The sequence below is a fragment of the Panthera leo genome, chromosome A2 (genome assembly GCF_018350215.1).
Source record: "Panthera leo isolate Ple1 chromosome A2, P.leo_Ple1_pat1.1, whole genome shotgun sequence".
In the NCBI taxonomy this organism is placed as follows: domain Eukaryota; kingdom Metazoa; phylum Chordata; class Mammalia; order Carnivora; family Felidae; genus Panthera; species Panthera leo.
In genome coordinates, this window is record NC_056680.1 from 10986452 (window position 1) to 10997234 (window position 10783).

The window sequence follows — 10783 nt, forward strand, 5'->3', positions numbered from 1 at the left end:
ACATCCTTGTATCCCTGAAATAAATCACATGTGATCATGGTGAATGATCTTTTTAATATATTGTTGTAGGTAGTTTGCTGATATTTTCTTGAGGATTTTTGCATCTATCTTCATCAAGGATATTGGCCTGTAGTTTTCTTTTTTTTGTGGTGTCTTTGTCTGGTTCTGGTATCAGGATAATGCTGGCCTCACAGAATGTATTTAGAAGCTTTCCTTCCTCTTCTATTCTTTGGAAGAGTTTGAGGAGAATAGATATTAACTCTTCTTTAAATGTCTGGTAGAATTCACCTGTGAATCCATCTGGTCCTGAACTTTTAGTTTTTGGTAGCTTTTTGATTACCATTTCAATTTTCTTACTGTTAATTGGTCTGTTCAGATTTTCTATGTCTTCCCTGTTCCCTTTTGGAAAATTGTATGTTTTTTAGGACTTCATTCATTTCTGCTAAGTTGTCCACTTTGTTGGCATATAATTTTTCATAGTTTTCTTACAATTCTCTGTATTTCTCTGGTGTCAGTTGTTACTTCTCCTCTCTCATTTCTGATTTTATTTATTTGGGTCCTTTCTCTTTTTTCCTGATTAATTTGCCTAGAGTTTGTCAATTTTGTTTATTTTTTTCAAAGAACCAGCTCTTGTTTCACTGACTTTGTTCCACTGATTTTTTTTTTAGTCTCTGTGTCATTTATTTCTGCTGTGATCTTTATTATTTCCTTTATTCTACTCACGTTGGGCTTTTTTTTCTTTAGGAATGAGTACATTGAATATAAAATCAGTACCTGATAGTGACTTAGACCAGGCATATCAAATGTGAATTGCCTTAACTTAATTTCACTGGTCATGTATCCATATAGACACTTTGCCTTCTTTTTAGTTAGAAGAGAGATCTTCCCCCCCCCTCCCCATTTGATGTGAATCAGCTCCCAATACTCTAGATCCTACCCTCTGCCATGCTCTACTAGACTTTTTTCCTTTTAACTATATCATTGGAATATACTTATATACATTAAACTGTGCCTATTAAATATAGATAGTACATATGCACTTATATATAAATAGACATTTTTGAGGTTGTGAAAAATTACCATGCTGCTGGCTTAAAACAATTAAATTTATGTTTTGATAGTTCTGGAAGTCAGAAGTCTGAAATAAGTCTTCCTGGGCTAAAAAGCACTCTGCAGAGAAGGAGGTCTGGGAGACCTAAAGCCACCTGTATTCCCTGGCTCACAGTCCCTCCCTTTATCTTCAAAGCCAGCAACATAGCATCTCAAAATCTCTCTGATTCCAACTCTTCTGCCTCCATTTTCCACATTTGGAGGCCCCTTGTGATCTATTGAGCCCACCTGGATAATCAGAACAAGTTTATCTTAAGGCCAACTGACTGGAAATGTAGGTACCATTTTCAAACATAATTCTTGCTTGTGATGACACAAGACATAGCCCAAGAGTCTTTAATTAAAATGTGGAAATATTTGGGGGGATGTTATTCTGCCTACTAAGTCTTTTTCAGGGTTATATTTGAGGCCAACTCAGGGGTCTCTCAGATTAAGGAATCAAACACAGACTTTATTTCAGACTTTAGAGTGAGTCCTTAGACTTTTTCTTCAAAACCATACGTGAAGAGGATCATGTGGCTTGTTTATTAAAATTACTTCAAAGCTATAAATGGTAAAGTAAATCCTCAACTCGATGAATTCAAAATCAGCTCAAGGTGAAGGTAAAGTGTAAGCTGGTTAGATCTCTGGAAGGCAGGCAAGTTCATGAGAGTGAGTAATACAAAACTGGATTCACTTGACTTCTAATCTGATTTCCCAAGAACAGAGTATCAACAGGAAACTTTTCCTTTCTGTCCACTCCAGTGGCCCATGGGGAAATGATGTGCTCCCAGGTGATGGTAACAATGGTAACAGTGTCTAATGAGCAGACATAGGGAGCTATAAATATCTCCTCCACTGCAGAACCTCAGCATGTGAAACCTTGGATTGGCCAGAACATGGTTGTTGGTTTGGGGCCCCCAAGTCTGGGGGAGAAGGGACTAATGCTTCACTCCTTCTTGCTGTCCTGTCTGGGAACAGAGCTTTGGTCTCCATGATCAACCATCCATGGAGGAATCTGGACCTCCACATGGAGACTTTCATCTTATAGACTCCCTCCAGGTGAGTCCGAGAGCTCAGCAAGTATTTCCAGAAAGGTTCTAGAAAATGGAACCTGAGCTCTTTTACCTGAGGTCCCCTGAGACCAGGCAAACTCATTAATAATTAATTTATGTAATATGTCCAAAAGAGAAGCGTCCATTGGACTCAGCAATACAGGGATCATTGTTGACAATGAGTGATGGGAACAGAAGTCCAGTTGGATGAAACTGAGGAAGGAATAGGGGGAGGGGTATAAAGTGGTTCCAGTGAAATTAAAACATATCCAAGGAGTTTTGCAGCTAAGGGGAGTAGGAAAACAGAGTATTAGGCTTAGAGGCATGTGCCATGAGCTTTTTAAGACGTGGTGCTTTTGAGCACGTTCTGTATTTATAGAAAGACCCAGAGCCATGGAGGTAGCTGTTTCCTTGCAACAGCACTTCTTGAGACACACATTTCTCAGCATCATCTTTTGCATCAAATATTTGCATATTAAATTATATTTAATATGCAAAAGGGGGTATGCTAACAAGCTTTACTTTGTGATTCTTCATTACCGAGAGATGTGGAAACCAGGAAGACATTTGTTCAAGGTAGAAGAAAAAACTCAGCCAATCTCTTCACCAGTGGCGATCATTCATTTACTAACGAGAAGGAAGTATTGTAAGTTTTTTACATACACTGACTAACGCTGTCTACCACCTTAGGAGGATGGACAGTGCTATCCCCACTATTTGAGTAAGGATCTTCACATCTGGAATGGATTCATTGTCTTTCCCAAGTTCAAACAGCTTATATGTGGTAGGTCTAACATTCAAAACCTGGTTTTCTGATTCCAAAAGTTTTGCACTTAAGATCATTGGGAAAACTCTTTTGTTATTGCATTTTGAAAAATCCCCTTTGGTTATTATACATTGTATAATTTCTTTTGTCATACTCAGGTTTATTCCCTTTGCACATTTTTCTAGAGGAATATTCAATCATAAAAATAGTAAAAAAAAAAAAATACCACCCATTTCTTGTTAAGACACACTGGTTTTTTTTCCAGCTTTGTTAATTATTCTTGGCATCAAGGGTATGTAACTGGGGCTGGAATGCTGCCAGAATCAGGGAAGCTTTCTCCTCATCACAGTCTCTCAGGGACAATTGGAGCTTATTAGATCTTTTTTTCCCCTGTGTCCATTTCTTTCCTCCCAGTGTTTTTGGAACTGCTTCCTTATGTTTCTTTAAATACAGGATGCATGATGATTATATTAAAATGAAGCCTGATGTTTACGTGTCCATGGGAAGCTTACTAACTAGAATTTAGGTACTATTTATGCATTCTTTAGGGTAAAGGTAATCTTATGTTGAGTTTGCCTTGTATCATTTCTTTTAAAATTATGATGGCTGGGGGTGAGAAAAGCATGATAGTAACGCAGTGCCCGAAGTCCATAGTGCACTCTGTATTTTTGTGTGTTCGTGTGTGTGCAGTGTGTGTTGTGGAGTACAGCAGTCCTCAGGGCAATGAGTTCATATACTCCAATATGTGACCCTTAAATGCCAGGATGTTAAGCATAGATGGAAATAAGGAAGGGATCTATCTCAATTCACAGAATACCTTAGAACAAAACTAATAAAATGCCAAGCACACCATGGAAGGAAGGACTCCCTGTGTCTTGAAGTTTCAACAGTGGTGGGAGAGCCACCTTGCCCCTCAGCATTCTCTGCCAACACCTCTCATCCCTAGTCATTCCCTCCCCATGCTGACTTCATTTTGAGATTTGAATATCTGGACTAAACGCCTTCTCCAGGGTCTTGGCTCTGTTTTCCCTGCAGGGCACACGCTTCCCCCAATATCCTCCTGCCTCCTGCTAAATCTTTCTGGAAGCCTCTGTTAAAGTGTCACCTTCTTTGCAGTCTTCCTAAACACCTATTTAAAAAAAGAGCCCTCCCCATCCACTCCTTTTTATGCCCACTTTTTTCCTTCACAGCACCTGTCACCATCTGACTGGGAGCTGTATGGACTTAGATTGTATGGATTTTTCTTTTTTTTTCTCCAAGTTCTTATTCAAATTCCAGCTAGTTAACATACAGTGTAATACTAGTTTGAGGTGTAGAATTTAGTGATTCAACACTTACATACAACGCTTACATACCTGCTCATCACAGGTGCCCTCCTTAGTCCTCATCCCCTATTTAACCCATACCCCCACCCTTCCAGCAACACTCAGTTTGTTCTCTAGAGTTAAGAGTCTGTTTCTTGGTTTGCCTCTCTCCCCCCCCCCCACCATGTTTAGTTTATTTCATAAATTCCACATATCAGTGAAATCATATGGTATTTGTCTTTCTCTGACTGACTTATTTTGTTCAGCATAATACTCTCTAGCTCCATCCACATCATTGTAAATGGCAAGATTTCATTCTTTTCCTTCTTTTTTATGGGTAAGTAATATTAGTGTGTGTGTGTGTGTGTGTGTGTGTGTGTGTGTGTGCGCCATACCTTCCTTATCCATTCATCAGTCAATGGATATTTGGCCTCTTTCCATAATTTGACTATTGTAGAAAATACTGCTATAAACATCAGGATGCGTGTATCCCTTCAAATTAGTATTTTTCTATCCTTTGGGAAAGTATTTAATAATACAACCTATGGAATGGGAGAAGCTATTTGCAAAAAACATATCTGATAAATGGTTAACATCCAAATATATGTAGGACTTATCAAACTCAACAGCCAAAAAACAAATAATCTAGTTAAAAAATGGGCAGAAGACATGAATAGACATTTTTGCAAAGAAGATACCCAGATGGCTAACAGACACAAGAAAAGATGCTCAACATCACTCATCATCAGGAAAATGCAAATCAAAAATACAATAAGATATCACTTTACCCCTGTCAGAATGGCTAAACTTAACACAGGAAACAGCAGATGTTGGTGGGGATGTAGAGAAAGGGGAACCCTTTCACACTATTGGTGGGAAGGCACACTGGTGCCATCCTATGGAAAACAGTATGAAGATTCCTCAAAAAGTTTTAAAAAAAAGAACTACCCTATGGCCCAGCAGTCACACTACTAGGTATTTACCTAAAGAATACAAAAATAAAAAATCAAAGGGATACATGCACCCAGATGTTTATAGCAGCATTATTTACAAATTATGGAAATAGCCCAAGTGTCCATTGGCTGATGAATAGATAAAGAAGCTGTGGTATATATATACAATGAAATACAGCCATCAAGAAGAATGAAAACTTGCCCATTTGCAATGACATGGGTGGAACTAGGACATATTATGCTAAGTGAGATGTCAGTCAGAGAAAAACAAATACCATATGATTTCACTCGTATGTGGAATTTAAGAAACAAAACAAATGAGCAAAGGTGAAAATGGGAGAGAGAGACAAATCAAGAAACACACTCTTTTATAGAGAACAAACTTACCAGAGGGGAGGTGGGGGTGGGCGGGTAAAATAGCTGATGGGGGTAATTAAGGAGCACCCTCTTGATGTATAGAGCACTAGGTGATGTATAGAAGTGTTGAATCACTGTATTGTACACCTGAAACTAATATTACACTGTATGTTAACTAACTGGAATTTATTTTTGTTTTTGTTTTCTTACTTTTTTATTTTTATTTTCTTTTTTTTAATCTGAAATTTATTGTCAAGTTGGTTTCCATACAACACCCAGTGCTCATCCCAACAGGTGCCCTCCTCAATGCCCATCACCCACTGGAATTTAAATAAAAACTTTAAAAAATAAAAAAGAAATAAAGGGCAATAAGTTAACAAAACCTATTTGCTTGAAAATTAATCACGTTATTTTTTTTCTTCCCTAGTAGTCAACTCCACCACATGGAACTAGGCAATGATACACAAATTTCAGAGTTTCTTCTTCTGGGATTTTCAGAGGAACCAGAACTGCAGCCCCTCATATTTGGGCTTTTCCTCTCCATGTACCTGATCACTGTGTTTGGAAACCTGCTCATCATCCTGGCCGTCAGCTCTGACTCCCACCTCCACACCCCCATGTACTTCTTCCTGGCCAACCTGTCCTTTGTAGACATCTGCTTCACCTCCACCACCGTCCCGAAGATGCTTCTGAACATCCAGACTCAGAGCAAGGTCATAACCTATGCAGCCTGCATCAGCCAGATGTCTTTTTTCATACTCTGTGCAGAGTTGGATGACCTTATCCTGTCTGCAATGGCCTATGACCGATTTGTGGCCATCTGTCACCCCCTGCACTACACCATCATCATGAGCCCCCAGCTCTGTGGATTGCTTGTTCTGGTATCCTGGATCATCAGTGTTCTGAACTCACTGTTACAAACCTTAATGGTGCTGCCACTGTCCTTCTGCACAGGCATGGAAATCCCCCATTTTTTTTGTGAACTCAATCAGGTCCTCAGGCTTGCCTGTTCTGAGACCTTTCTTAATGACACGGTGATGTATTTTGCAACTGTGCTCCTCGGTGGTGCTCCCTTGGTTGGGATCCTTTACTCTTACTCTAAGATAGTCTCCTCCATACGTGGGATCTCATCAGCTCAGGGCAAGTATAAGGCATTTTCCACCTGTGCATCTCACCTCTCGGTTGTCTCCTTATTTTGTTGTACAGGCCTCGGAGTGTACCTTAGCTCTGTTGCTACCCAGAGTTCCCACTCAAGTACGACAGCCTCGGTGATGTACACGGTGGTCACGCCCATGCTGAACCCCTTCATCTACAGCCTGAGGAACAGAGACATAAAGAGGGCTCTGAAAAGAATCGCTGGGATTCCAGCGATGTAAGGACCAATCTTCCTGGGGCTAAAGATGTGCCCATGATTGCAGGGCTCAAAGCCTCAGAGCCAGGAATTGTTATCCCTTGATAAGATTGTGGGAGTAGAATGTGCTCCTCCTGTTTATTTCCTGGCATTTCCATTTATTTGAATTCAGCTTCTCCATACAATTTAAATAACCCATTTTATTAAGCTTCTGCTCTGTCTGACATACAGTTTCCTCTTTGTACAATCCCTACTTTTTCAAAGTTTTTTCTAGCCTTGACCAAAAATATTTGTAAATTCCCATTTATGTCATGGGGTAACATGGATTTCTGAAGAATAATTTCTACTCAAACAACATATACCATCCCAAGTAATTTTTCTCCTGTATTACTAAAAGGATAGTCATGAGTTATATTATTCATAGAGAAAAAAACTACTTTTGATAACCAAGGCTATTTGTATAATTTTATAATACAGGAAAGTATGACACTGCAGTTTTTCACTTGTGCACATCAATATTTTGTACATCACTGTCTTGACTTGTCATTCTGACAACGTAGACTAACTTATAGTTCATCTTATAGTAAGCCATTGGGTTCCATTCTCCTTATTATAATCATGTGGTCCTATGCAGGTGTATGCTGCCACAGTGATTGACAAATATTACCAAATACACGTCTCCCTGTGGCATCTACACAGAAACATATATTTCAATAAATAAACTTCATATGGTCTTTGATCCAGGGAAGATCTTACATATAATGAAGAAAAACTGAAATTATACTTTGTATTACTGAGCAAAATATTTCATTTCATACAGCCCGTCTACCTATTGAAGTATGGAGTTTGGTGTCCTTGTACGAGACTTGGGTTTTTTCCACTGGAGTGAAGAATTGGTTGGCATATTTATGGTGTTTTTACTGAATCACCTTCCTCTTTCTGCTACATACAAATAGGACTCTCTCCACTGCTCTGAATGAAATATCTCCTCTTTTCTAAATTTTGCCATAACCATGAAATGGGCTTCTGGTTGAATGATATCGATATCATCCATTGTACATCAGACGTATATCCTCATGATCAAAAGATGACTCATTAAAGAGATTGAATTCCTGTTCAGCCATATGATTCAGGTCACAACTTTGGTGCAAAGAGGTATGCCCTTCCAACATCTCTTGGTTACCTGGATGGAACCCTAATAAAGTCTCTTTTTAATCAGGTCATTGAAAGACATTTTAATGGCAGAGTACTCATGAATTCTGTCCCCAAACATCAGCACAAATGCCTAGAATGGGAAGATGCAGATTATCATAATTTCTCTCAGTTCTGGTGGCTTTTATAATTATATACCTGTTTGCTAGGATACAAGCAATTGGATCAAGCCATTGTGAAACAAGCCATTCTTGAAAACACGTGTTTTACTATATTGCCTTTACAATTGGCAATAATATGGGATTGTCTTCTGGGGAGTTGTTCTGATCTATTCTGAACTGCTTCACAGTTTCTACATTGCATTTCTTTCTTTTTTTTATAAAAAGAAATTTCTTTTTATTTTAGAGAGAGAGAAACCATGTAAGCAGGGGAGAGGGGCAGAGGGAGAGAGAGAGAGAATTCCAAGCGAACTCCAGGATTAGCCTGAAGCCCAATGTGGGGTTTGATCCCATGACCCTGGGATCACAACCTGAACAGAAATCAAGAATCAGACGCTCAACCAACTGAGCCACCCAGGAGCCCCTCTACATTGTATTTCTAAAGATCATCCACAAAGGTGTGTGGAGCTGTAGTTCACTTCCTTCTTCAACTAATACATGATATTTACTCCATTTGTATATGTAGGTTAATCTTATCATTTATGGAAAAAATAGTTTATCAAATGTAAATTGCCTTAATTTAATTTTGCTACTTCTATATCCATATATGACACTCTGCCTTCTTCCCAGTTATAAGACATTTGTCCCACCTGTCAGGTGGGACTCAGCTACGTGTACTCTTGATCCAATGGTCACATACCATTAGAATTTTAAATCCTAACTAATTTATTGGAATATAATTACATACCATAAACTACACATATTTTAATTTTTTTAATGTTTATTGTTTTAAAAGGAAAGAGAATGCCAGCAGGGAGCAAAGGGTGGAGGGGACAGAGAGAGAGAGGGAGAGAGACAGAATTTTAAGCAGGCTCCACACTCAGCATAAAGCCCAACATGGGGCTTGATCCCACAATCCTGGGATCATGACCTAAGCAGAAATCAAGAGTCAGAGGCCCAACCGACTGAGTCCTCCAGGTGCCCCTAAACTACACATATTTTAAATGTACAATTTGCTAAGTTAAAGGAGCCATACTTGAATTAAGAGTGCATACTGCATGGGTCAATTTGTAAGAACTTGAGAAGATGCACAGTAAGCTTCATCTGCATTTTTATGTTATTATTAAAAATGCAATTCATCTGAAGGTCAATTTCTGAAGGTAACGTGGAACTCGAAATGAATGTTGTGGGACTAAATAAAGTGTTGGATACATCGGGTCAACTCCAAAGAAAACATTTAAGAGTGAAGAGGTTGTGTATGTACATGAGTGTGTGCACACGCATACATCTTTCAAATAAACACACTCACCCACATATTTGCACATATACACAGACTCATTTATAAGCCCATCTACTATGTTGAAAGGAAACTTGAGAGAAAGTTGCAGAATATTGAAATGAAAAGGAATGTTTGCATCAATGTGAAATTGAAAGAATGTAGCATTTTGTACACAAAAAATTAATTTATTTTTAAAGTTTATTTAGAGAGAGAGAGGGAGAAGCAGAGAAAAAGGGAGAGAGAGAATCCCAAGCAGACCCTCTGTTGTCAGTGTGGAGCCCAACATGGGGCTCGGTCCCACAAACTGTGAGATCATGAGCTGAGCCAAAATCAAGAGTCGGACGCTTAACTCACTGAGCCACCCAGGACCCCCTGGACACAAAGTTTTAAAGTAGCATGAGTGACTTAATTTAAAAAAAAAACTTAGGGTGATTTATTTTTTAAAAATTTTTTAACATTTACTTATTATTGAGAGAGAGAGAGACAGAGCATGAGCATGGGAGGGGTAGAGAGAGAAGGAGACACAGAATCCAAGGCAGGCTCCAGGCTCTGAGCTGTCAGCACAGAGCCTGACTCAGGGCTTGAACTCACAAACCGGGAGATCATGACCTCAGCTGAAGTCCAACGCTTAACCGACTGAGCCACCCAGGCGCCCCTCGGGTAATTTATTTTTAATAATGAATTACTCTTCCTATCTTAATGCCTCAAAGACCTCAAAATTGGAACCATATTTACATTTATGCAGTGGACCAAATACTTCCAAATGAACTCTATGTCTCTACTCAATGTGGGATTTCAACACTTGATACCTTGGTCCAAGGCAAGTTAACTGAATGATTTGAGAAGCTCAAACGCAGTTCCTGTGAACAATATCTTATTGGATAAATATCTGGATTAGATTCCTTTTGCTGTTGTCATACTAATGTCTCAAAACAAATAATTCTCTGAAAGTTCTAGAGATCAGAAGCATGAAAGGGATCTCACTGGGCTACAATAATGATGTCCATGGGTGGCGATCTTTATGGATGCTCCAGAGGAGAACAGCCCCTTTCCCTGCTCCACAGTCTACAGGGCCCACAATTCTTACCTCACAGCCTTTCCCCCATCTTGGAAACCAACAGAATAGTACTTTCCAATGTCTCTCTGACTCCATGTTTCTTCCTTTTCTTCCACATTTAGAGGACCGTTGTGATTACACCAGTCCAGTGTGGAAAATCCAAGCTTATCTTCTTCCTTTTTTTTTTAAGCTTCTTTATTTTTAAGTTTATTTCTTTATTTTGAAAGAGAGGGAGAGACAGAGAGCGCAGTGTGGGGGGTGG

The 10783-nt window shown here is 39.1% G+C and overlaps 1 protein-coding gene across 1 annotated transcript; it reads left to right on the plus strand.

Moving 5' to 3' along the window:
• The first annotated feature begins 5915 nt into the window (after nucleotides 1–5915).
• On the plus strand, nucleotides 5916–6900 carry LOC122213336 (olfactory receptor 7A17-like). The gene has a single exon (XM_042927456.1). The coding sequence runs from the start codon at nucleotides 5968–5970 to the stop codon at nucleotides 6898–6900; it is 933 nt and encodes a 310-aa protein (XP_042783390.1). The 5' UTR covers nucleotides 5916–5967.
• Nucleotides 6901–10783: the final 3883 nt, after the last annotated feature.

Coding starts and splice junctions, on each gene's coding strand:
- LOC122213336 (XM_042927456.1), top strand. CDS start 5,968: ATGGAACTAGGCAATGATACACAAATTTCAGAGTTTCTTCTTCTGGGA.